The sequence below is a fragment of the Myotis myotis genome, unplaced genomic scaffold (genome assembly GCF_014108235.1).
Source record: "Myotis myotis isolate mMyoMyo1 unplaced genomic scaffold, mMyoMyo1.p scaffold_m19_p_1, whole genome shotgun sequence".
Taxonomy (NCBI): Eukaryota; Metazoa; Chordata; class Mammalia; order Chiroptera; family Vespertilionidae; genus Myotis; species Myotis myotis.
Genome location: NW_023416313.1, coordinates 214720513 through 214741931, shown reverse-complemented (window position 1 = coordinate 214741931; position 21419 = coordinate 214720513). Strand labels below are relative to the sequence as shown.

The 21419-nt window shown below is 40.7% G+C and overlaps 1 protein-coding gene across 6 annotated transcripts in view; it reads right to left on the bottom strand.

Annotated features, from left to right (window-relative positions):
- Window positions 1–21419, bottom strand: part of TTC8 (tetratricopeptide repeat domain 8) — a 37941-nt gene that overhangs the window by 2881 nt on the left and 13641 nt on the right. For 3 of the 6 annotated variants that reach the window (XM_036315094.1, XM_036315103.1, XM_036315111.1), the window contains 11 exons: window positions 21101–21221; window positions 20666–20729; window positions 20399–20558; window positions 20110–20199; window positions 17935–17979; window positions 13846–13931; window positions 9478–9565; window positions 7196–7306; window positions 2981–3120; window positions 636–810; window positions 233–355 (listed from right to left, as the gene is read on the bottom strand). In XM_036315094.1, coding sequence (XP_036170987.1) covers window positions 233–355; window positions 636–810; window positions 2981–3120; window positions 7196–7306; window positions 9478–9565; window positions 13846–13931; window positions 17935–17979; window positions 20110–20199; window positions 20399–20558; window positions 20666–20729; window positions 21101–21221 — 1203 coding nt within the window. Of the gene's footprint in view, window positions 1–232; window positions 356–635; window positions 811–2980; window positions 3121–7195; window positions 7307–9477; window positions 9566–13845; window positions 13932–17934; window positions 17980–20109; window positions 20200–20398; window positions 20559–20665; window positions 20730–21100; window positions 21222–21419 lie in introns of those variants that run through there. The other 3 variants (XM_036315119.1, XM_036315128.1, XM_036315137.1) reach the window with 2 other exon arrangements.

The following is a 21419-nucleotide window of genomic DNA, read 5'->3' as shown; positions in this document are numbered from 1 at the left end:
GAATGATGCAACATTTCCCTACAACAGGGAAGACTGGGGGGTGCAGGTCTGTCCTGATAAACTAGGTGCTCTGTTTTGGAGACAAGTGACTTGTGCCAGGTCACATCACTAATGCGTGACAGGCTGGGATTCAAACCCGGGCTCCCTGTTAAGTTACAGCCGGTGGAGGCGCTGCCAGGACAGCTTTTCTTTGGAGACAGCAGCCTGTCCACTGTGCACGCAGGGCGCTGACCTGTTCCACGTGGCCCTTCCGCATCTCCAGCACGGCCAGGTTGTTGTAGGCCTCGGCGTGGTGGTTGTTGTTGACCAGAGCCAGCCTGAGGCACTGGTGGGCCAGATTCGTGTCTCCTACTCCCTGCAAAAGCAACACACATTTCCGCACACGCCGATCCACACGCTTCCTCCTGCCACCTCCTCCCGTCTGGGCAGCAAGTGCCAATCATGGGAGTCAAGTGGGGAATTGTATGTAAGAGGATTTATCCTGGGAATACAAAAGGAGTATGGTGACCCTTAGGAACCTCTACATTGCTACCTAAGACTGTTGCCAAGCCTGGATTCACAATTCCTGAAAATGCCTTCAGACTGACTTGCACTACCTTTTCTATGACAGAAGGGATGTGAGAGGAACAACATACCACAGCTATATGTCCCAGGTTGTACCAGACATCAGCTGCCTCTTCTTCGTTTTCAGCCAGAGAAAGGGCACGTTCGAATGAGGTCAGCGTCATGTCGTACTGCTGGGCGTAGAAGCAGCAGAGCCCCAGGTTGTTGAAGAGCTGGCAGTTATAGACGCCCATCTGCAGGAGGCGCCTTTTTGAGAAGAGGAGACATGTTTGGCTGTCAGACCAACTTTACAAATGTTTAGACACATGTATTTTTTACAAAGTTAGAAATGAACTTATTTTATAATTTTAACACCCCCAAATAGAAATAGAAAGTATTGCAGTTGATGAAAAAATGTTAAAGCAAATACAAAAGCATGCCTTTTTTAATAGTACCAGTTATGGGGAATGTGTCCAGAGGCAAGGTCAGACACAACTTATGTAAATTTTTTCCCTCCAAAAAGCTTGGTTAGAGAATCAAAATAAGACATAAATAGTCACGAAAAGTAAAACCCACACATTTTTGCTTCATAAAGCTTTTGTACCCATAGCTAAGCTCCTAAACCTCCTGATCTAATTTGAGGATGTTTAGCATTTACTTCCACGTTTTCAGTTGAGTGGGTCCTGTTTTTGGTGATAAGTATTTTGTGGTTTAGCTGCATCTACCAACCTCCAATGGGCTCCCACCAAGGAAGACAGACCGCTACAGCTCAAGAAGCCCATTTGCTTCTACGCATCATTAATCCCACAGGACAAAGGACAAGAGTTCAGATAAGCAAATGAAATCCAGCCCAGCTGCCCTGAGGAACCTGTGACCCGCTTGGGGGCAGGGGAACAGTCAGCTGCGTGACTCAAGACAGCACTGACATGATCACTTATATGTATCTGGGAAGAACTCTTGTCAGTTGCCAATTACCTCCTTGTATTACCTAAGGGCTGAAGAGGAAATCAAAATTTAAAAATTAATCCAGAAATAAGCTATAGGATAAAATAAGTCTGTGCTCAGAAGAGAACCAGAGAACAGAGTTCATTTAGACTGAAAAATTTGTTGGACAAAAGTTGACAATACTTCACAAAACACGGGATGCTGTTTCAGGTCCCCATTGGGGCTCAGAACCTGGGGCCTGCTTCTCTTTGCAAATCTCACCCCCATCTCAGCTTCAAGGTCATTACAGTATACACTAGAGGCCCGGTGCATGAAATTCATCCATGGGGTGAGGGGGTCCCTCAGCCCGGCCTGCACCCTCTCCAATCTGGGACCCCCTCAGGGAATGTCCAACTGCAGGTTGGGATCGGGCCTAAAACAGCAGTTGGACATCCCTCTAGCAATCTGGGACTGCTGGCTTCCTAACCGCTTATTTGCCTGCCTGCTTGATCACCCCTAACCACTCTGCCTGCCTGCCTGATGCCCCTAACTGCTCCCCTGCCTGCCTGATCATCCCTAACCACTCTGCCTGCCTGCCTGATCACTCTAACCACCTCTGCCTGCCTGCCTGATTGGCCCTAACTGCCCTCCCCTGCCATCCTGGTCACCCCTAACTGCCCTCCCATGCCGGCCTGGTCGCCCCTAACTGCCCTCCCCTGCCAGCCTGATCGCCCCTAACTGCCTCTGCCTTGCCCCCCGCCACCGTGGCTTTGTCTGGAAGTACGTCCAAAAGGATGTCCAGAAGAGGTCCCGTCTAATTAGCATGTTACCTTTTTATTAGTACAGATTAGTATAGATAATGGCATTAATGAAGGTAGAGATGGTGAGATGGAGGTGCTTCCAGCAGCCATTAAACTGTTACTGGTCAATGACAAAATGGCTACTTTGCATGTGAGAGGATTTATACTGAGAGTACAAAATGAGTATGGTGACCCTTAGAAACCTCTACATTGCTACCTAAGACTGTAATGCCATAGGGTTAAACATTCAGGTGATTATCGGGGTGTGTTTCTACAAGGTGCCAAATATCTGTGCATTTCTAAAGTTTTAGAGGTTACTTTTAATGCTCATAAAACACCTGGGTGGCCGAAACCGGTTTGGCTCAGTGGATAGAGCGTCTGCCTGCGGACTGAAAGGTCCCAGGTTCGATTCCGGTCAAGGGCATGTACCTTGGTTGCAGGCACATCCCCAGTGCGAGATGTGCAGGAGGCAGCTGATCGATGTTTCTCTCTCATCGATGTTTCTAACTTTCTATCTCTCTCCCTTCCTCTCTGTAAAAAATCAGTAAAATATATTTAAAAAAAAAAAAAACAAAAACACCTGGGTGTTTGAGTTTCTAGTCTCATACAGACATGGCTTATACACTATTTCTCTACATTTGCATTCCCTCTTTATTACTGTCTCGCCAATATTCCACAGGAAAGGAGTCTCACAAACTGAAGGTAGAGCTCACCTGTAGAAGCGGAGGGCGACTTCTGGTTGATCAGAATAAAAGTGGTTGCTCCCAATGCATGCAATGGCCTCCATGTGAGTGTTGTCCTGTTTCAAAACTTCTTTGTAGTATTCGGAGGCCGATGAGATATTGTTCATTTCCTATTCTCCAGCAAGACAGAAGAGCAATAATTGACTGATATTGCCAAGACGTTACTTTCTGACTGGTTTACATTTTCTCAGTCAGTAAATATTTATTAAGAACCTACCAGACTGTTCTAGGGCCTGGGGACACAATATAAACCAGAGATAAAGTTACTATCCTCAAGGAGACTGCATCTGGTAGGGAAGAGCAACAAATGAACACACATGTGATGTGATGTTGGGCAAGGACCGGGATGGAGAGAAAGACAGAGCAGGGTGAGGAGAGGGAGGCTGCTGCTTCAGAAGGGGCTGTGGAGGGGTGCCGTGTGCACAGGCCTGGGTGAAGTGAGGGCTGAGGCCTGAGCACATCTGCTGTACATACAAAACATCTCTACCGGCACGTGCAGTGTAGGCTGCGATGCTAGGACAAACTTCACTAGTGAACGCTAAAGCCATTGTCACATAGAGAAAAAGGACACGCTGGAAATCTTTGTGCGGTAAACTATGCGCCAGGGAAATGAACTGTAACTTCAAAGGGAATGCTGCATCCGACCAGCTCACATCTGTGCTTAGTCCTGATCACCCTACGGGCGCATGGCACTGTCCCCACGAGGACACTTTCCTCTCGACATCTTCCTTCCTCTGAGAGCGAAGTGAGACACTCCCTTCCTCACAAAGCCCTCCCCTGTGCACCCATAACAGGATATGTTCCTCCAACTCCTGGCCACCGCGAAGCAGGGCAAGGAAGAAGGTAGCTGGTTAAAGGATCTGTGCCCTATCGCAGCCATGGCAACAGTGACTACCACAGAGGCGTAGAGGGAACTCTGACCAGCAACCACAGCACTCTCTGCCAGCACTTCCTGCCTAAGGAAGACCGGCCAAAGGACTGGGATGTGAGAAGACAGAGCATGAAGGTGCAAGAGCATCGGAACGGTCAACCCTATACATGAATGCCACTGGGTTCACAGCCCAATTTATTACCCTTCCTTCCCAAGCTTCTTGGTCAAAATTCTGTTCAATGTGGAGTCACACACGTAAAGATACAGAGATATAGAATTTTTATTGAATGATCAAAGTTTTCTATTTACACTAGAGGCCCGGGGGGAAGGGGGGACGGGGGTAGATCCCTCAGCCCAGCCTGCACCCTCTCGCAATCCGAGACCCCTCAGAGGATGTCCAACTGCCGGTTTAGTCAGACATCCCTCTCACAATCCGGGACCTCTGGTTCCTAACTGCTCACCTGCCTGCCTGCCTGCCTGCCTGCTCGCCCCTAACCACTCTGCCTGCCTGCTTCATCACCCCTAACCACTCTGCCTGCCTGCCTGATCACCCCTAACCACTCTGCCTGCCTGCATGACTGCCCCTAACTACTCACCTTCCTGCCTGATCTCCCCTAACCTCCTCTGCCTCAGCCCTCTGAGACTTCATCTGGAAGGACGTCCGGAATGATGTCCAAACGTTCGTTTGGCTGTCCGGTCTAATTAGCATATTATGCTTTCATTATTATAGATGTTTATCAAAACTATATTTCAAAAAGAAAAACAACCTTTCCAGACAATTCAAAAATACTACTGTTTTTCTTTTTTAAAGTGATGCATATTCATTACAGAAAATCTGGAAAATATTGAAACTGTAAAACCAAAAATGAAAATCATTCATATACTACTACCCAGATATAGAAACTATTAATATTTTCCACTCTTTTTCTAACAAAATAATTTTTAAAATATCATAACTAGCATTTCAAGGCATTTAAAAAAGAACAGAGATGCTTCTATTAAATACTATATTGGAAGTCCTAAACAATAAGATATTTTTTAGTTTGGTAAGATAATTGAAATAAGAAATGAAACCATTTGTAGCTGATAATTATTTTATTACTTAGAAATTTTAAGAGAACCTGTGGATAAGGAATTAAAATTTAAACAGTAGTTAGCCAGGTTGCTAGTATCAAATCTACTTTTAAAAATTAATGCATTCCTACTATCCAGAAATAATCAAACAGAAAATACGATAGAAAAGAGGATCCCATTCTTAGTTATACGCAGGAATACATCTGTGCAGAAAAAGTTAACATAGCAGGTCTGAGACTGTTATTCCTAGAAAGGTCGGTTTACAAGGTTGGCCCCTGGTGGCATCTCAGAACTTTGCTAGTTCCCTAGACTGATATAAAACTTTCCCAAATGGTAAGAGTGGCTCACCTCACCTACACCGTACAAACAATATCGTTTTTCTGAACACGTGTTTGACTTTTGGGAATCTGGGATTTGGGTACGTGATAGGCAGAGGGTGCCTATATGACCCGCCCCTAGTAATAACCTTGTGCACCAAGTCTCCAATGTGCTTCCCTGATAGACACCGCTTGGCACACGTGGTCATAGCCTGTGGCTGAAAGAACAGGTGTGTCCTGTGTGAGTCCATGGGGGGTAGGGGGGTGGAGGGGGACTCTTGGAAACTCGTGCCTGTTTTCCTCTGAACTCTGCCCCAGGTGCCTCTTCCCTTTGCTTCAGATCTTTCTAATAAATCACCCAACTTCAGGGTGGTTTTGGAGACTCCCCAACAAACCATTTTTATAAGATAATTACAAAATATGTTGCAAAACAAAAAAAAAAAGAGACCAAAACAAAAGGAGACATATTGAGAGTGGGAGGAGAGGCAGCCCACCCCACCCCCTCATTCTTGTATTCAACTCAAGTCCAATCAGTATCCCTGCACAGTTATTTTTAATGGTTCTTGACAAGTCAGTCCTAAAATCAATATGGGAGAGCAAAGGGCCAAGAATAACCAATTGTGAAGAAGAACAGGTACAGGGAGTTATTGTAAAGCTAAAGTAATTAGGCAGCAGGGAGGATACCTCAATGGGGCTTTTCATGGAATTTGTCAACATGATGCTAAAGTTTATAAAAAATAAGCAAAGTCCAAAATAGCCAAAACATTCCTGATAATGATGAACAAAGTGCCCTACCAAATAGCAAGTTTTATAAAACCACAGTAATTAAGATGATATAATATTGGCATAAGGTTAGACAAACAGACCAATAGGACAGAATAGAAGGCCCCAAATCATATCTACCATATATAGAAAAAAAATTATAGTTGACATTATAGACCTTAGGAAAAGGTCCATAAATGTACAATAAATGTACTGGGACCACTAGCAATCTATAGAAACTAACTTAAATCCCTATTTCATACTATTCTCTATACATTTATGTATGTTTGAAATACTGCTTAAGAAAAAGTCAGCTTTACTAAATGCATACACTAAAATCTCTTACTCTGTTGGTAAACTACAGGCCAGCAGCCCGAGTTTTATAAATTGTTCTCTGCCGGGAGCCGGTCCATGCTTGCTGTTTCAAGGGACCTGGCATATATGGCATACTGTTCTTAATATGTTTGCTCACCTTCTTGGCACTATGTGTTTTAACCAAGGTCTCTGAGAAAGGTTGTTTCCCCAGGTAGGGATTTTCCCCTGAAGTTAGGGAGGGAATAAAACCTCTTAACTAAGTGCCAGGTGGGTAATTAATCACTTTAACTATGAACAATCATGCTTAAGCTACATAATCTTTACTCCCTGGAATGGAGATAAGAAACGCCCTAACCTTTGAAATAGAGATTGATAGGATTGGAATCAACTGGTATAAATACAGATGTAAGAAGACAGAACACACAGAACTAGAGACAGAAGAACTTCGCTGGAGAGAACATGGCAAAAGATCCTGGACTGAACCTGACTAGAACCTGGTGACTGAACCTGGCTGGAGAACCTGGACTGAACCTGGCTGGAGAACCTAGCAAGAGAACATGGACACAGAACCTGGCTGGAGATCCTAGCCAGAACTTCGCTGGAGATCCAGACCAGAACTTGGCTGGAGATCCTGGCTAGAGATCCTGGCTAGGCTGCTGATCAACTGAACGCTGTCTCCGCGTCATTCCTTCTTCGCCGACTCCGTCCACACCTTTGGGGACCCCTGGACCTGCTGGGGTGGGACCCCGGCAGTTCTCCTTACTAGGACCCCAGAGGACAATGGGCTTACTTAAGAAGCATATAACCTCAATTTTACACCAACTTTTTGAATACTATGAACCTCACCTCATAGATCCTGGCAATTCCACAAAGTATGGTTACTTCTCCTGGAAACTTATCTAAGCCTTGTTTGAAAAGGTTTAAAGCAGTCACAGGTTGATCCAATGAGGTGTAAACCTAAAACCAAGATACAGTTCAGTAAAAGTACTGGTCCTTAAAATAATATAGTATTTGTTACGACAATTGGTTACATAATTGCTTAGTAACAAATTATCTCCTAGAGATTACAGTAAAAACTGTGTAGGATTTCCAATAATGATGTTATCATTTTATCTCCACATGCTGTATATGAAGCATTCATTCATTTATTCCTTCAACAAATGCTTATTGTGGGCTTATTATTGTCACAAAGATGGAGCAGTGAGTAGACAAAGATCAGGGGGAACTCTTTTTAGGATAGAAGACATGAATATGTATGTCTACAGGTTGGCCAAAAGAATCAATTATGAGACTGAGGTTGAAGACACTGGAGAAAGAAGGGAACAGGCACTGAGAAAGAGCAGCAGGGGAGACCTTGTGGAGACGGTGGTTTTGGAAAAGGACCCTCAGAAATAGAGGCGAAACAGATTTGTGAGGAGTGTGGTCAGGCTGTTGAGAGAGTTGGCACTTGATGGCTTTCATTTAATTAGCAATCAGGATATTAGCATGAATAATCCACATAGAGAATATAAAAGGAATCTCTAAATTAGAGAATTATTTGATGTATAGAAACATAAGATTATGGCTTTTTTCCTTCATGACCATGGGTCCTCTATTTCTTCCTCCACAGCTAGTTTGTGCTTTGAAGAGGCCCAAATAGATACACAGAAAACTATTTACAGTGTTTATTACCAAAATATAAGACTAGCAAGAAAGTATGGGTGAAAAATTTTTCAACTCTTACCTTATATATTTTTAACTTCTTTTTAAAATACAATAAATTATATAATTTAATATGCTAAGTAATATAAAATATTGACTATTTTTAAATTAACCATCTAGGATTGTAAGAAATAATTCTGTTCCTAAAATCTGCTGATCCCTATTTCTTAACAATCATTCCTTCATATATTAAAAAAATAAGTAAATTTTACCAGTATACAGTCATGTAGACAATGGATTTAAACAAATTAATTTATGGAAAAATAAGTCAAACCATATAGTTAACATAGTTAAAATTAAAAGTACATTTTTTAACCATGTGGCAAGTGGTTATCAACAAGAAAGTAGTCAAATAGTATGACCTGAATTTTAATTTCAAGCTGTCAGAAAAGTTTAAGTCTACTGTAATTCTTAGTAACTTCTTTAAGAGTTGAAGTTTAATATATAAGGTGCAGTAGATTTAGGTACCAGACAGTTCAATCGTGTTTGGAACCACTGTACACACACTAAGATTAGCACACTAAGTTCATAACACAGCTTACATTTGTTTTCTTTCAATATGCCAACGTTTAATACCTATTTACGACGTAGTAGCACTTCCATGTATAGCTCATCTTCTTTTCAACCTCCTTCACCACACTTTTCAATTGAAAAAATTCTTAGAGGTACGGCACGATGACATCACAGCCACCAATTCATCAAATGTTTCGTTTAAAGTAGCCTTGGTGAGGGTCAAGAAGTAACTTTACCCCAATACTGAAAATTCTAGGAGTGCCCTCACTTCTGCTGTGGCTGTGGGTGGCACGATGAGGCAGGGAGTAGGCTCCGGAATCAGAAAGTCCTGGGTCTGAATGCTGGCTCTCAACAGCCAGGTGACCCTGAAATCTCACTGACCCTCCCGGATCTCCTTTTCCTTAAGAGCAGAAAGGAAATAATAACCTTGTGGAGTTGCTGTAGGGGTTAAATTAAATGTGTATGGAACAGACCTGATACAATTCCTTACACTGAGTAGGTGGTCCATACAGGGAAAATATTGTTTTTGTTATTACGGCAGAGCCAAGAAGTAAAGGACCTATATAAGAACGACCCCTGTTTTACACAGTCTGCTTAGGTGGGAGACTGTGTTGTAAAAAAAAAAGGGGGGGGCCCTCTATGGAGCCTGCACCCATAGGAGTGGTAAGCCCGTGATATTTTCTTCTGCTCTAATGGGCAATCTTTCAAATCTTCTTCATGGCCATCAATTTCTCCCGAAATGGTTCTTCTCTATATGGTCTCACATTTTCCCTTGCTAAAAAGAAAAATAAGTTAAGTCTGAACATATTAGCTTGCCAAAATATTCCTGAAGAACCTAGCAACTCTCCCCATGCGCTGGCCAGAATTTACACAGTTCTGAGGAGGCAGATTCCACTGGGATTGGGAACACTTACCTTTGCCAAGTAGAGATATGTATCTACCATTTCCTGCTGCTTCAGAGCTGATTTAAACTGCTTTTCTGCTTCACGATACATTCCTAACCTAAGAAAAGCCATTAAAAAATTAGGCATGCACCTTAAAAATAAATACTCTAATATGCATTCATACCCTAAAGGCTTTGGATAGAGACAAATTACATCTATTAAGAGTAAGCACGTAGCCCTGACCGGTTTGGCTCAGTGGATAGAGCGTTGGCCTGCGGACTCAAGGGTCCCGGGTTCGATTCCAGTCAGGGGCATGTACCTTGGTTGTGGGCACATCCCCAGTGGGGAGTGTGCAGGAGGCAGCTGATCGATGTTTCTCTCTCATCGATGTTTCTAACTCTCTATCCCTCTCCCTTCCTCTCTGTAAAACAATCAATAAAAAAAAAAAAGAGTAAGCACGTAAAAAGAAGGTAATGCCCCCCCCATATATTAATATTAGCATGTAGTTTGCATAGTTTAGTAAAACATTGTCTAGTCCCATAGTCACTGTCTATCTAACCCTCAAATGCTGTGTAGTCTGCTGCAGTCTAGTCACAGCAGGACCAAGAGCTGCTGGTGAGCCGGGTCATACGGGTTCACCGCCCAGAGAGCTTATGACCAGCGGGACATATGGCAAGTGACCTGGATAAATGCTTAGAGTCTCTATTTTACTGGAAGAGCTAAAGGATGCCCTTTCTTAGAAACCGTCATTTGCTCTGAGACAAAAATCCAAATTTTAAAACCGTTTTTAAACAATTTTGATGTAAGTAGTAATTGCCACTTGAGTTATGCCATTTTGTTATTCTAGAAACATTTTCTTTTCCTCTTTTGGTGTCTGATGCCGACTGTCCTGGCCTCCCACTGTGAGATTTGTTCCTTGTTTAACTGTAACTGTCCTGGTGTCAGTCCCCACCTCTTCTGCCCGAGAAATATTTCGTTACCACTAACTCAATCATTACAGCATACGCAGCTTGTCTTTAACAGGTTTGTTGGGCTTTCTTATAACTACTCCCCCCGCCTCCCCACCCCCCGAGCCCTCTAAGAGCTACTTAGGCACTTTAATATTGCTCTTATTTTGTGAAATAAAGTCAGGACAACACACAGTATGTTCCACTGTGCTGCTTTCACTTAAAGGCTAGAAAAGATAGCTTTGATCTCTTTCCTAACCTAAGCCTCAAGCATTGGTGTGGCTATACCCTAATAGCTATTGGAAGACACAGGGTTAAAGGGGTTAAAAGTGACCCCCACACACACAAAAAAAACTGGCCTAAAGTTAGAGGATATATGATACAACAGAAGCCCCCACCTCTTCAAAGATCTCACAACTTTTACAAGGTGTAGTTATTAAAATTTTACCAAAGACGCTAGAAGTTCTGGCAAACAGCATATTTATATACATAACTTGAACTAAACGTGCAAGTCTGAAACACGTGGCTGAAGTTCATCACTGACTTCCAAGAACACCTCATTATCCACGAGAGTCTGTATATTTTTATCTAGTAAGTTGTCTCTTTCCAAAAATGATTGAAAAGGGATTACAGCAAAAAGACACATATAAACAAAAATATGAATACAGAAATAGCTTTAAAAAAAAAAAAGCAAGGAGATGGAAGCATAAACCAATTTTTTAAAAAAAAGCAATCAGAGATATTGAGATACCCAGAAACCAAAGAAAAGGAAGTCTTTTATACTGCATCCTTAGAGCTCATTTCTTCCAGTACTATCAAAAGGGATGTACCATCTGGGTTCTTGTGCAAAGGAAATGGAGTGGGCCATGTACACAGCAAGTGTAATGAAAACATCAGTCAAATTCATGAACACAGGCCAATATCAGAGTCAGAGTCCAGAGATAATCCCCACCAACTGCCAACGTTTCCTTAGCAATTTAATTCAATAATTATCAAGCACTGACTGCATGCACATTTCATGATGGTAAGGAGACGCAAAGGTGAAGGTAACAACCATGTCCCAAAGGCACCAATAAAGACTGAAGTAAAACACGCTCACAGGTAAACTTCGTATCATGGCAATGAGAACCAAAGGTGCTTAGAGAGCTCAGAGGAGGAGCGGACCAATGCAGTTTCAGGGAGGAAGCAACAGACAAGATTTTGACCAAGAGGGTGAGGTGAGGGTGAGGTGAGGGTGAGGTGAGGGTGAGGGGACATTTCAGACAAAAGCAAACTACCAGAATCAGCACACAGGCAGGAGAGTGCAGAGCATGGTAGGGGATGCCAAGTTGTCCTGGCTTAGCTGAAAAGGAGGACACAATTAGGAATGGGAGAGGTGGGCAAACGTGCAGCCTGAGACAAGACCTTGGATACCACTCCTAAAACCCAGACTTCATTCTAAAGGTAACGAAAGTTAGCCAGAGAAGCCAAGAGCTGTGCTTTCACAACAGTACATGGGCAGTAGGAAAGACTGATGGAGGCAAAAAAAAAAAAAATACACACACACACTGAGTGGCCAGATTATTATGACCACCCCATCAGTACAATGAAGTGAAATAGTTATGCAAATAATAATAATAAAACCTTGAGAGTATTTGCTTAGGAAGTTTTCAATATTCAGTGTTTCTGCAAGTGTCAATTAAGTACTGATGGGGTGGTCATAAAAATCTGGCCACTCAGTGTGTGTGTGGTGTGGGGGGGGGGGGGTGTGTGAATAGTAGCAGACAATTCAGGTAAGAAGCTAATGTAATAATTCAAGCAAATGCACTAAATGCCAGAATGAGGGCAGGGGTGGGGCTGGATAGTAAGGGAGCAACTGTGAAAGCTACTGCAGAGGAAGGACCAGAACTTTTCTGCAAAAAGATGGAAGTCAGTTTGGGGCTACAATCGCCTGGTAGTCCATCCATCCTTGGCCTCCCCAGTTGAAATTAGGAGATGTCTCTAGGTTCCCACTGCACCTGCGCCTGCTTCTATCACAGTGGGATCCGGGCTTACTGTGGTTTACTGTCCTCTCTCCCCACTGGGAGATAGTAAGAAACTATCATTTAAAGGAAGAAACTAACAGGAGAGTGAATGAATGAGTGAATATTATAGCCATAATAAAGATAAGAACCTATTAAGGAACAGAGAACGACACTATGAAAAAGTACACTCATTTAAATGCCGTCCTAAATGGATGGCAGAAGGAATCTGAGTTGTGCTGATCTTTAATTATTAAAGATTTCTAAAGGTCTTGCTCAGAAGCTCAAGATTTCAAGTCTGTCTTCAGGAATTATATTCCTGAGTTTAATGTTACAATGATCTAAAATTACCTTTTAACACAAAATACTTCCTCAATCTAACAACAGGAAAAAATACTTTAGAGTTCTATGTGAAATATCTAAACAGAAAGTAGTTTTAAAAGAAAAAGCAGCCCTTTGGTTCCATTTATATAGTTCCTTTTCCTCACAGTATCTGCTTGAAAACTAAAGAACTGAAGGATGGGCACAGTAACCAGTTTACCTTGTTTCACTTTGTTATATGTATGTATGTATGTATGTGTGTGTGTGTGTGTGTGTGTGTGTGTGTGTGTATATATATATATATATATATATATATATATATATATATATATATATTTTAGAGGCCCGGTACACAAAATTTGTGCACTGGGGGGGAGGGGGGAGGGTCAGGCGGCAGGGTGGTCCCTCAGCCCGGCCTGCGCCCTTCTGCAGTCCAGGAGCCCTCAAGGGATGTCCAACTGAACCATGGGGACCGGGCCTAAGCCATCAGTCAGACATCCTTAGCGCTGCCGCAGAGGCAGGAGAGGCTCCCGCCACCACCACTGCACTCGCCAGCAGTGAGCCTGACTCAGGGCTTCTGGCTGAGTGGTGCTCCCCCTGTGGGAGCGCACTGACCACCAAGGGGGCAGGCAGCTCCTGCGTTGAGCGTCTGCCCCCTGGTGGCCAGTGCGCATCATAGCTACCAGTTGTTCCACTGTTTGGTCGATTTGCATATTAGCCTTTTATTATATAGGATGTTGATTTCAGGGAGGAAAGGAGAGGGAGAGAGAGATAGAAACATCAATGATGAGAGAGAATCATCAATCAGCTGTCTCCTGCACGCCCTACACCAGGGATCGAGCTGCAACCCGGGCATGTGCCCTGACCAGGAATAGAATGGGTGACCTCTTGGTTCATAGGTTGATGCTCAACCACTGAGACATCCTTGCTGGGCTAAAATTATATTATTCTAAAGGTGTCAGTTCTTTGTGCCACCCTGTGATAGCTCAGTGAATGCTTTCTCAAGTAAGCCAAAGATATTTCTTCATGAGAAAAATCTATCTCTCACCCCCAACCCCCAAAATTATCAGGTTTAAGACTCTAAAATATGTTGCCACTTCTAAGCCCTTCACAAATAATCCAAATTTTACCTGTAGTAACATTTTCCAATCTGCACTTTCCACCACCAGTCCTTGTACTGAGAATGCTCTGTGGAAAGGGCAGCCAGATCCAAGGCCTTGGAAAACAAGTCATTTTAGGTTAGGATTTTTCTCTTCTAACAATAAACAGAAACAATAAATAATGAAATCAACCATATAATTTGCATCAATCAAAGCATGCATTAGAAATCAGACAGCAACTCAAGTTGCTCCTGTTTCCAGATGGCCCCAGGAATTTTCCCCAAATAATCAATTCCAGACCAGAGGGCTGACAGCAGATGACAAGTAAACAGTGCTTAATGGAAAGCAGATGTACAACATATTTGAATACAATTTTAATATACAAGGCACAAAAGTAGTATTTCAAAAATCCATACGTTTCCACCATTTATCAACTGTCTAATGATCCAAAATGCCTCCCAATTCAGTGTCAGTCAAACCTTTGGGGTGTTAGCCTGGCCCAACTGCAGGCTCCACTTTAATAAAGAGACACCGAGAAACAGAAAAAGATCAAGGAAGCAGGCAGAAAGCGGTTTGGAAAACAGGATCATGAAGAAGCTGGGGTACTGGGGTAACGACCATCTTCAAAAACCTCCATTCCATTATTCTGACATCACCTCACATTCCAATAACTCCAAAGGTCAGACTTTCCTTTGCTGCAGACTGAAAAAAATCCCCCTAGTTGCTTTCATATTTTACGTGTGTTTCTCCCATCTCTCTCGTGTCTTCTAGCTTGTTCCTTCTAGTGTTTATTCAAGATTTGGCAAGGAATGACTAAACAGGAATGAGAATTTTATGTAGAGGCAGTGGAAACCATTTGGATAAGAGAAAAGCAAATCAATCTTTACACAGATTTGAAGCTCATAGGAATTTGAAGCTCATGCAAAGATTAGGTGAATAAAAACTCAGGTTATTAGTTAAAAGAGAATTCTGATTTTTTTCAAGTAATACTTATTGTTCTTTCTCTCAAGGTTGAAAAACTTTTATTCTTTAAACAGTGTTAGTGTAATGATGGCCAACACTTCAGTTAAAAGAACTTAGGTTTTCAGTTCTGTTATCTCAGAATATATCCCATATTATTGTCCATGTCTTAATATTAACCTTTTTCTGAAATAAATGCCAGAAATATTCCTTAGCTCTCCTACTGCAAAACTAATAACATTTCTTTGTGTTTCCCATCTTCTCTTGCTCCAGGGGAAACTTTTAAATATGCAAACTATTTATTTTTTTAAAAAGTGGTGGGGTTCTAATTGACTTGAAAAATCAACACCTCTACTTGAAAGCCATAGATATTCAAAAACAAGACACATATAACTTTCATATGCTTATTTTTCTTTTTTCCCCAAGTCAGAAATAAAAATGATGGAAAAAGCAAAAAATGATGGAAAAAGTGTAACTTCAATTAGCATTATCCCTGGAAATACTAGAAAAACATGTTTTCAATCAGCTAAATTCAGGGGTGTACTGTAAATATCTGCATATATTAATTTTAACAATCTTTATACGATTTCTTCTAGCAAATAGATCAAATTCATTCTCATGTTTAATCTAATGACTTCTGTTTTCAGAAAAACGTCCTTCTAACTTCTTTACATTTTCTAACTTTCCAAGACAGGATTCGGTGCTTATTCCAGGCTACTGATTTACACTCACATACGGCCCTGAAACAAGTCCTCCTAAGAAGGATCTCCATGTTTGTGCTAACCCAATTAAGGAAATTAATATGAATTATTGATATAGAATAAAATAATAAAGATATACATTTAAATTATCATTCTTCATAGGAAGACGAAGGCTGCACTAGACAAAACCATTGGTGACCATTTCGAAAGGGCCCCAAGTCCCCTGAGGACAGGCACCCCTTCTTACACATCTCTCTTGCTGTGCTAAGAGGCCCTGAAGAATTGTTTATTGATTTAACTAATTCTATTCTTTATTTCTAATTTATGTTGAAAATAACTTAAACACCAAACAAATTATAGTAATAAGATTCATATTAACAATTTTAAATTTTAAAGTGGTGACAGAAAACCTATATTATTTCTTTAAAGTCCCAATTATTTATTTATTTTTAATTACAGTTTATATTCAATATTTTTTTGTCTTAGTTTCAAGTTTATAGCGTAGTGGTTAGACAATCACATATACTCTACAAAGTACTCCTCCAATTTTTCTAGTACCCACCTGGCACCATATATAGTCATTGCAATATCATTGACTATATTCCCTACGCTGAACTTAACATCCCCATGACTATTTTGTAATACCAATTTGAACTTCTCAAATCCTTCAACTTTTTTACCCAGTCCCCTAAACCCCCTCCCCTCTGGCAATCATCAAGCTAATGTTCCAATTTTTAAAAATAAATGATTATATATATATATTTAAGGATCTTTGAATCATTTAACCAATACAGAATCTCAATATCAATTGCTCAGAAGATCATAAATAAAAGCCATAAGTGTATAGAAGTCCATATGCAGAGTCTTCAGCAGATCTACACATCCTAATGGTTGTTGAAATGTCTAACTGAGCACCCCAATTGATTTCCTAATAGTGCTCCAACCACTAATGTTAAAAAAAAGAAAAAGGAGTCATCCTTTCACTATTGTTACAGTTGCGACAACTTCAGGATGATGAAATTAAAGAGCTTTTGGAAATAAAGATTCCTGAATCACCAACTTTATTTTGTCAATGCTGTCAGATTGCCCCAAAAAGGGAGGGGAAGAAGGGAAGATGTTAAGAACTCCAAGGCAGAAAAACAGTTTCCATAGGACAACTTTACTTTTCCTTAACAGTGAAATATCACTTCATAATATTCTCTAAAGTTATCTACAGTATTCTCCATATCTCTCTATAGACAAATACAGAATCACCAACTCACATGCCATTCTAGATTTGTTAATATTGGCTTCCCCCACAAATGGAAAAAGTATTAAGAATTCAAATATAGTTTTCCATAGAAGATCAACTTGATTTTTCTTGACATTTAAATACCATTTTACAGTATTTATCTAATATTTTCTAAATTTGTGTGAAATAATTTATTTACAAAGAAATTTGGAGGCCACCCAAGTAACCAGTATAATAGCACCTCTGATTTCTTGCATGTTGAAAAACAAATTTCCCTTTTTTCCCAGCTAAGTTGCAAAACATTCATTTAAAAAAAAAAAAAAGAATGCTTCTGGTTCATTATTTAAATTCTTCTTCCATTCAGAAAATAACAGGTTGTGGGCTCAATCCCCAGTTGGGGGTGTGCAGGAAGCAGCCGATCAATGATTTTCTCTCTCATCACTGATGTTTCTACCTCTCTCTCTCCCTCTCCCTTCCTCTCTGAAAGCAATAAAAATATATTTTAAAAAATAAAAATAAAATACAATGACATTTTAATGGAACAATCTGATCCAGCACAGAATTATAATGTGGCAAGCCCATACCAGTGGAAAATAGATACAGGGATTCTGTCTTTCTCAGTACTCCTAGCACACATCATAGTATCAATGCATAGATACTCAGTAATTACTGGTTCAAAGGATAGCCCAATCAAGTAACAAATCAATAAGTAAACTAGCCCTGGCCGGTTTGGCTCGGTGGATGGAGCGTCGGCCTGCGGACTGAAGGGTCCCAGGTTCGATTCCGGTCAAGGGCATGTGCCTTGGTTGTGGGCACATCCCCAGTAGGAGATGTGCAGGAGGCAGCTGATCAATGTTTTTCTCTCATCGATGTTTCTGACTCTCTATTCCTCTCCCTTCCTCTCTGTAAAAAATCAATAAAATATATTTTTTTAAAAATAATTAAACTAATGAATAAAAGGGGAAACAGAGGAACAATTTGCGGTTTTACTAAATAAAAACAAAACAAATTGCTGAATTGCACGTCCTATAAAGTAGTGTATATGTTCTGGGAGTTAGCAGATGAAAACTCCATCCAGTGGGTTTGAAGATATTAGTAATTCTCCAATCTTTAATAATTCTATCTGTTTATAAGGTAAGAAAGGTAGGAAACAGAACATTTCAGAATTTAAATCCCCAAAGTCAGAAAACTTAAAATAAGAGAAAAAAGCATGAATTCAAAACTTACAGTCTTCACATCATTTTCATGATGAAAGATATACTCAAACAAAGCCTACAAAGAAAAAAAATGCCAAAATACATTAGATTTTATTTTAACAAAAGCACTCTATTATTATATCAAAACTCAGGCAGTTCTGACAACAGCTGGATTGAACCAGAATAAGAAGGTACTCTACAGTGCCTGGGATTTATAAATAATGTGTCAATCCATCATTTGTCACAATTACCCATTACAAAATATGGCTATTTACAACTAATTCCTGTCTTTTACAGAGTACAAACTGGAAAGCTCAAATAACTGAACATTTTTTTCATATTGTACATACTATTTTATTAGAAAGAGATAAATGAGGGGAAAGACACTAGGACTGCCAAAAAAAACAGATTCACCCTATTTTGACACACTTTACATATATTACACAGTGATTATGATATTATTAATAATAACACTTTAGACATAGGAAAATCTGGACATTTCTTCTGAAACAGAGTAGAGTTTAAGGGTAAAGTGTGTGTGTAGGGGGGGGAGGGGGGTTGCTTATTATTCAGATGACTCTAATGGGCAACCAGGGCTGGGAGCCATTATTTTAATCCTTCACCCAACTCATGTGGATAAATAAGCATTTACTGGATTATCTGTTGGTAGGACTACATCTGTCCATAACAACATTATTTGCACTTGCAAAGAGGCTGGGACCCCTGGAAGATATCAAGGTTATTAACAGAGAAGACTTGGAAACAACAACAACAAAACATCAGAACAAGGTCTTTCTTTAAAAAACCATTTGTACCTTTCCATTTGTTCTGTTATGCAGAAAAAGAAAAAAAAGTTCAGAGTGCAGTTGGTGTTACCGCTGCCATGAAAAAGATGGCACAACACCTGAGACAGTGCCAGGGAGTCGAGTCACACAGACACCCCAAGCAATAGGCCAACATTAGAAATGAGTTCTGAGGAGTCAAGCAAGTTGGGGACCAAAGACAGAAAAACCTGGCATCTTGTCCTAAAAATGTACAAAATCTAGCTCAGTCTAAATCTAGTAACACAGACAGGTCTGTCCTGGAAGCATCAGGAGTGAACTGTGGGAAATGCCTCCTCTCACTGGACTTCGTGGTTAGGAAACAGCACTGGTGTCGCCTAGCCATCCAGCCACCCCAAGTAAACGGCCTGAAAAGGCAGGAACCAGATATTCCATCCGGGCTGCTCCTAACACGCCACTCTCACAACAGAAAGAGAAATGAGAAAAGCTTCATGGCTCTGCTATGAAGCTGGCGGGACTGCAAATAAGCACTTAGGAAAATATCATCAGCGCTGTTCTAACCTGAGTCCCTTTCTACCTACTAGCATTTCTCTTCCTGGTTTAAACTCCAAATCTGTATAGCTCGTATCCATTTCAGTTTCCTAGAGTGTTTGATATTTAGCAAATATGTTAAATGCCATTGAAATTGAAATTAGGAATGAGCTCAGGGCTCATGTACAGAATTCACAGAGATTACAGTTAAAAATCCGAGCTAGGCTTAAACCAGTTTCCAGAAGATAAGTGCTCCTAGCCCTGAATTATTCCACGCTCACCTCCAAGTATTTTTATACTGGAAAGGTCATGGGCTCTCTCCCTCTCCCTCCCCCATTCCCTCCCTCCCTCCGTCGCCCTTTCTTTAATTTAAAGGAGCATTTAATCTTTGAGTAGTTAGAATTACTAATGTACTTGGCTTGCCAAGGTCTGGCTTGAGTAATCCTTATTGAGACGCCTGATTAAATACTAATTAGAAGGAGTACATTTTTTTAATCTTCTTTTTGACAGTCCTAAAATCCTCAAGGATAGAAAATCATTTTTCTGAGAACTGGCCAAGCTGAAAAAGAAAAAAAAAAATACACACACATAGAGATGACCTCCTTAGCTTCACTCCCTGAAGATGCTGCTGCGTATCTGCTTTCCTTGCTCTAAGTTACTGTTCTTTATAAGGAAAAAAAAGAATTTCCTAGAATAACAGTACACTGTATATGCTTTATTTCTGACTGACTTTCCTTAACTCCAGACTAAGAGGAATTTTACATATATAGTAATTAAACATACACATTTCAATAAAAACATGGCCTTTCCTTCACAAATTTGTATCCAGTTCCTACAGTGTTATTACAATAATACTTCTAATATAACTTGCTAACATAATTTGAAGTACATACCTTTGCCAATTTAGGTTTCTGGGCATATTTTGTTAAATTCAGTCTAGACAGATTTATAAAAGGTCCATCCGGACTTGTAAGCATGGAAGCCTATGGAGAAAATGATAAAACAAGAAATAGAAAACCTTCTCTTGAAACACAAATTAAAACTTATGCAGAAAAATTATAAAGGCAACATAATTAAAAAGAATCGCCTTTAAAAACCTTCCATATAATTCTCCACTATAACAACAGTGCAAAGTGATGTAACAGAATGTTACTTCGGCAGTGCCAGGCTCTGACAGCTCACCGTGCCCAGCCTGACGAATCTTCCGGACGAGCTGGTGACAGGGCGAGCCGTGTAGGCGGTCCTGGGCGTTCGAATGGCCTGCTCCATGGTGCCTGGCCTGCCACTCTGTGTGCTGGGTCTAAGGAAACCTGTAATGGGTCTTCCCGCTTGAGTGATTGGCCTGTGACAATTGTAAATGGTTCAAATACAAAGAAGATCAATAAAGGAAGAGTCTCTAACGGTCTGGACAATATTTAGTGGCAGAGGGTATGAAACAGAAACACATACCTGATGGCTGGACTAGGCCCTCCTGTCTGATTAGTTCCAGGCAGTTTCAAGGATGTTCCAGGGCCTATGAGATGAGACAGCGAATTCAACTTATGTATGATTTATATAACTGTAAAGACTGTCAGCTAATGAATTTTCAGAAATGTGCTGGTGCAAAAGACATTCATAAGAGGAAATATATTTTAGGGAAATATGTTTGAAACTAATATTTATTGAGTGTCTATCAGGTTACTTATGTTACCATATTTAATCTTCACACTAAGTCTGTCAGGTAAGTAGTATTAACCCACTCAGCAAAGGCTTACAGCAGTGATTTTCAACTGGTGTGCTGTAAGAATTTTTTAAACATGCTATACCTGACTACGTATTTTGTAAACACAAGATTTTCTCCTCCTAATGGCATTTCATTTACTTAACTGAAAAACCAACACTTACGTGGAACTTGAGCAATAGCATTTTCGTCCAGTATCATTTCCGCAATTCCTTCCTGGTCTACATCGATTTCATCGATATATACCATTTCAGTTAGTGCTCGTGCTTTCAAAATCCAAGCTGCCTACAAAGCATGGATAAAATAAGCACTTATTAAACAGCATTAGAAGTACTGCAAAGCTTGCAGAAGCCAGCCATCCTTTATTATTATCTAACTAGAGGCCCAATGCACAAAATTCGTGCAAGGGGCTCGGCTCTCGTAGCTGCAGCAGTTTGCCTCGGCCCTCATAGCCCCAGCTTCGTCCAGAAGGTCATCTGGAAG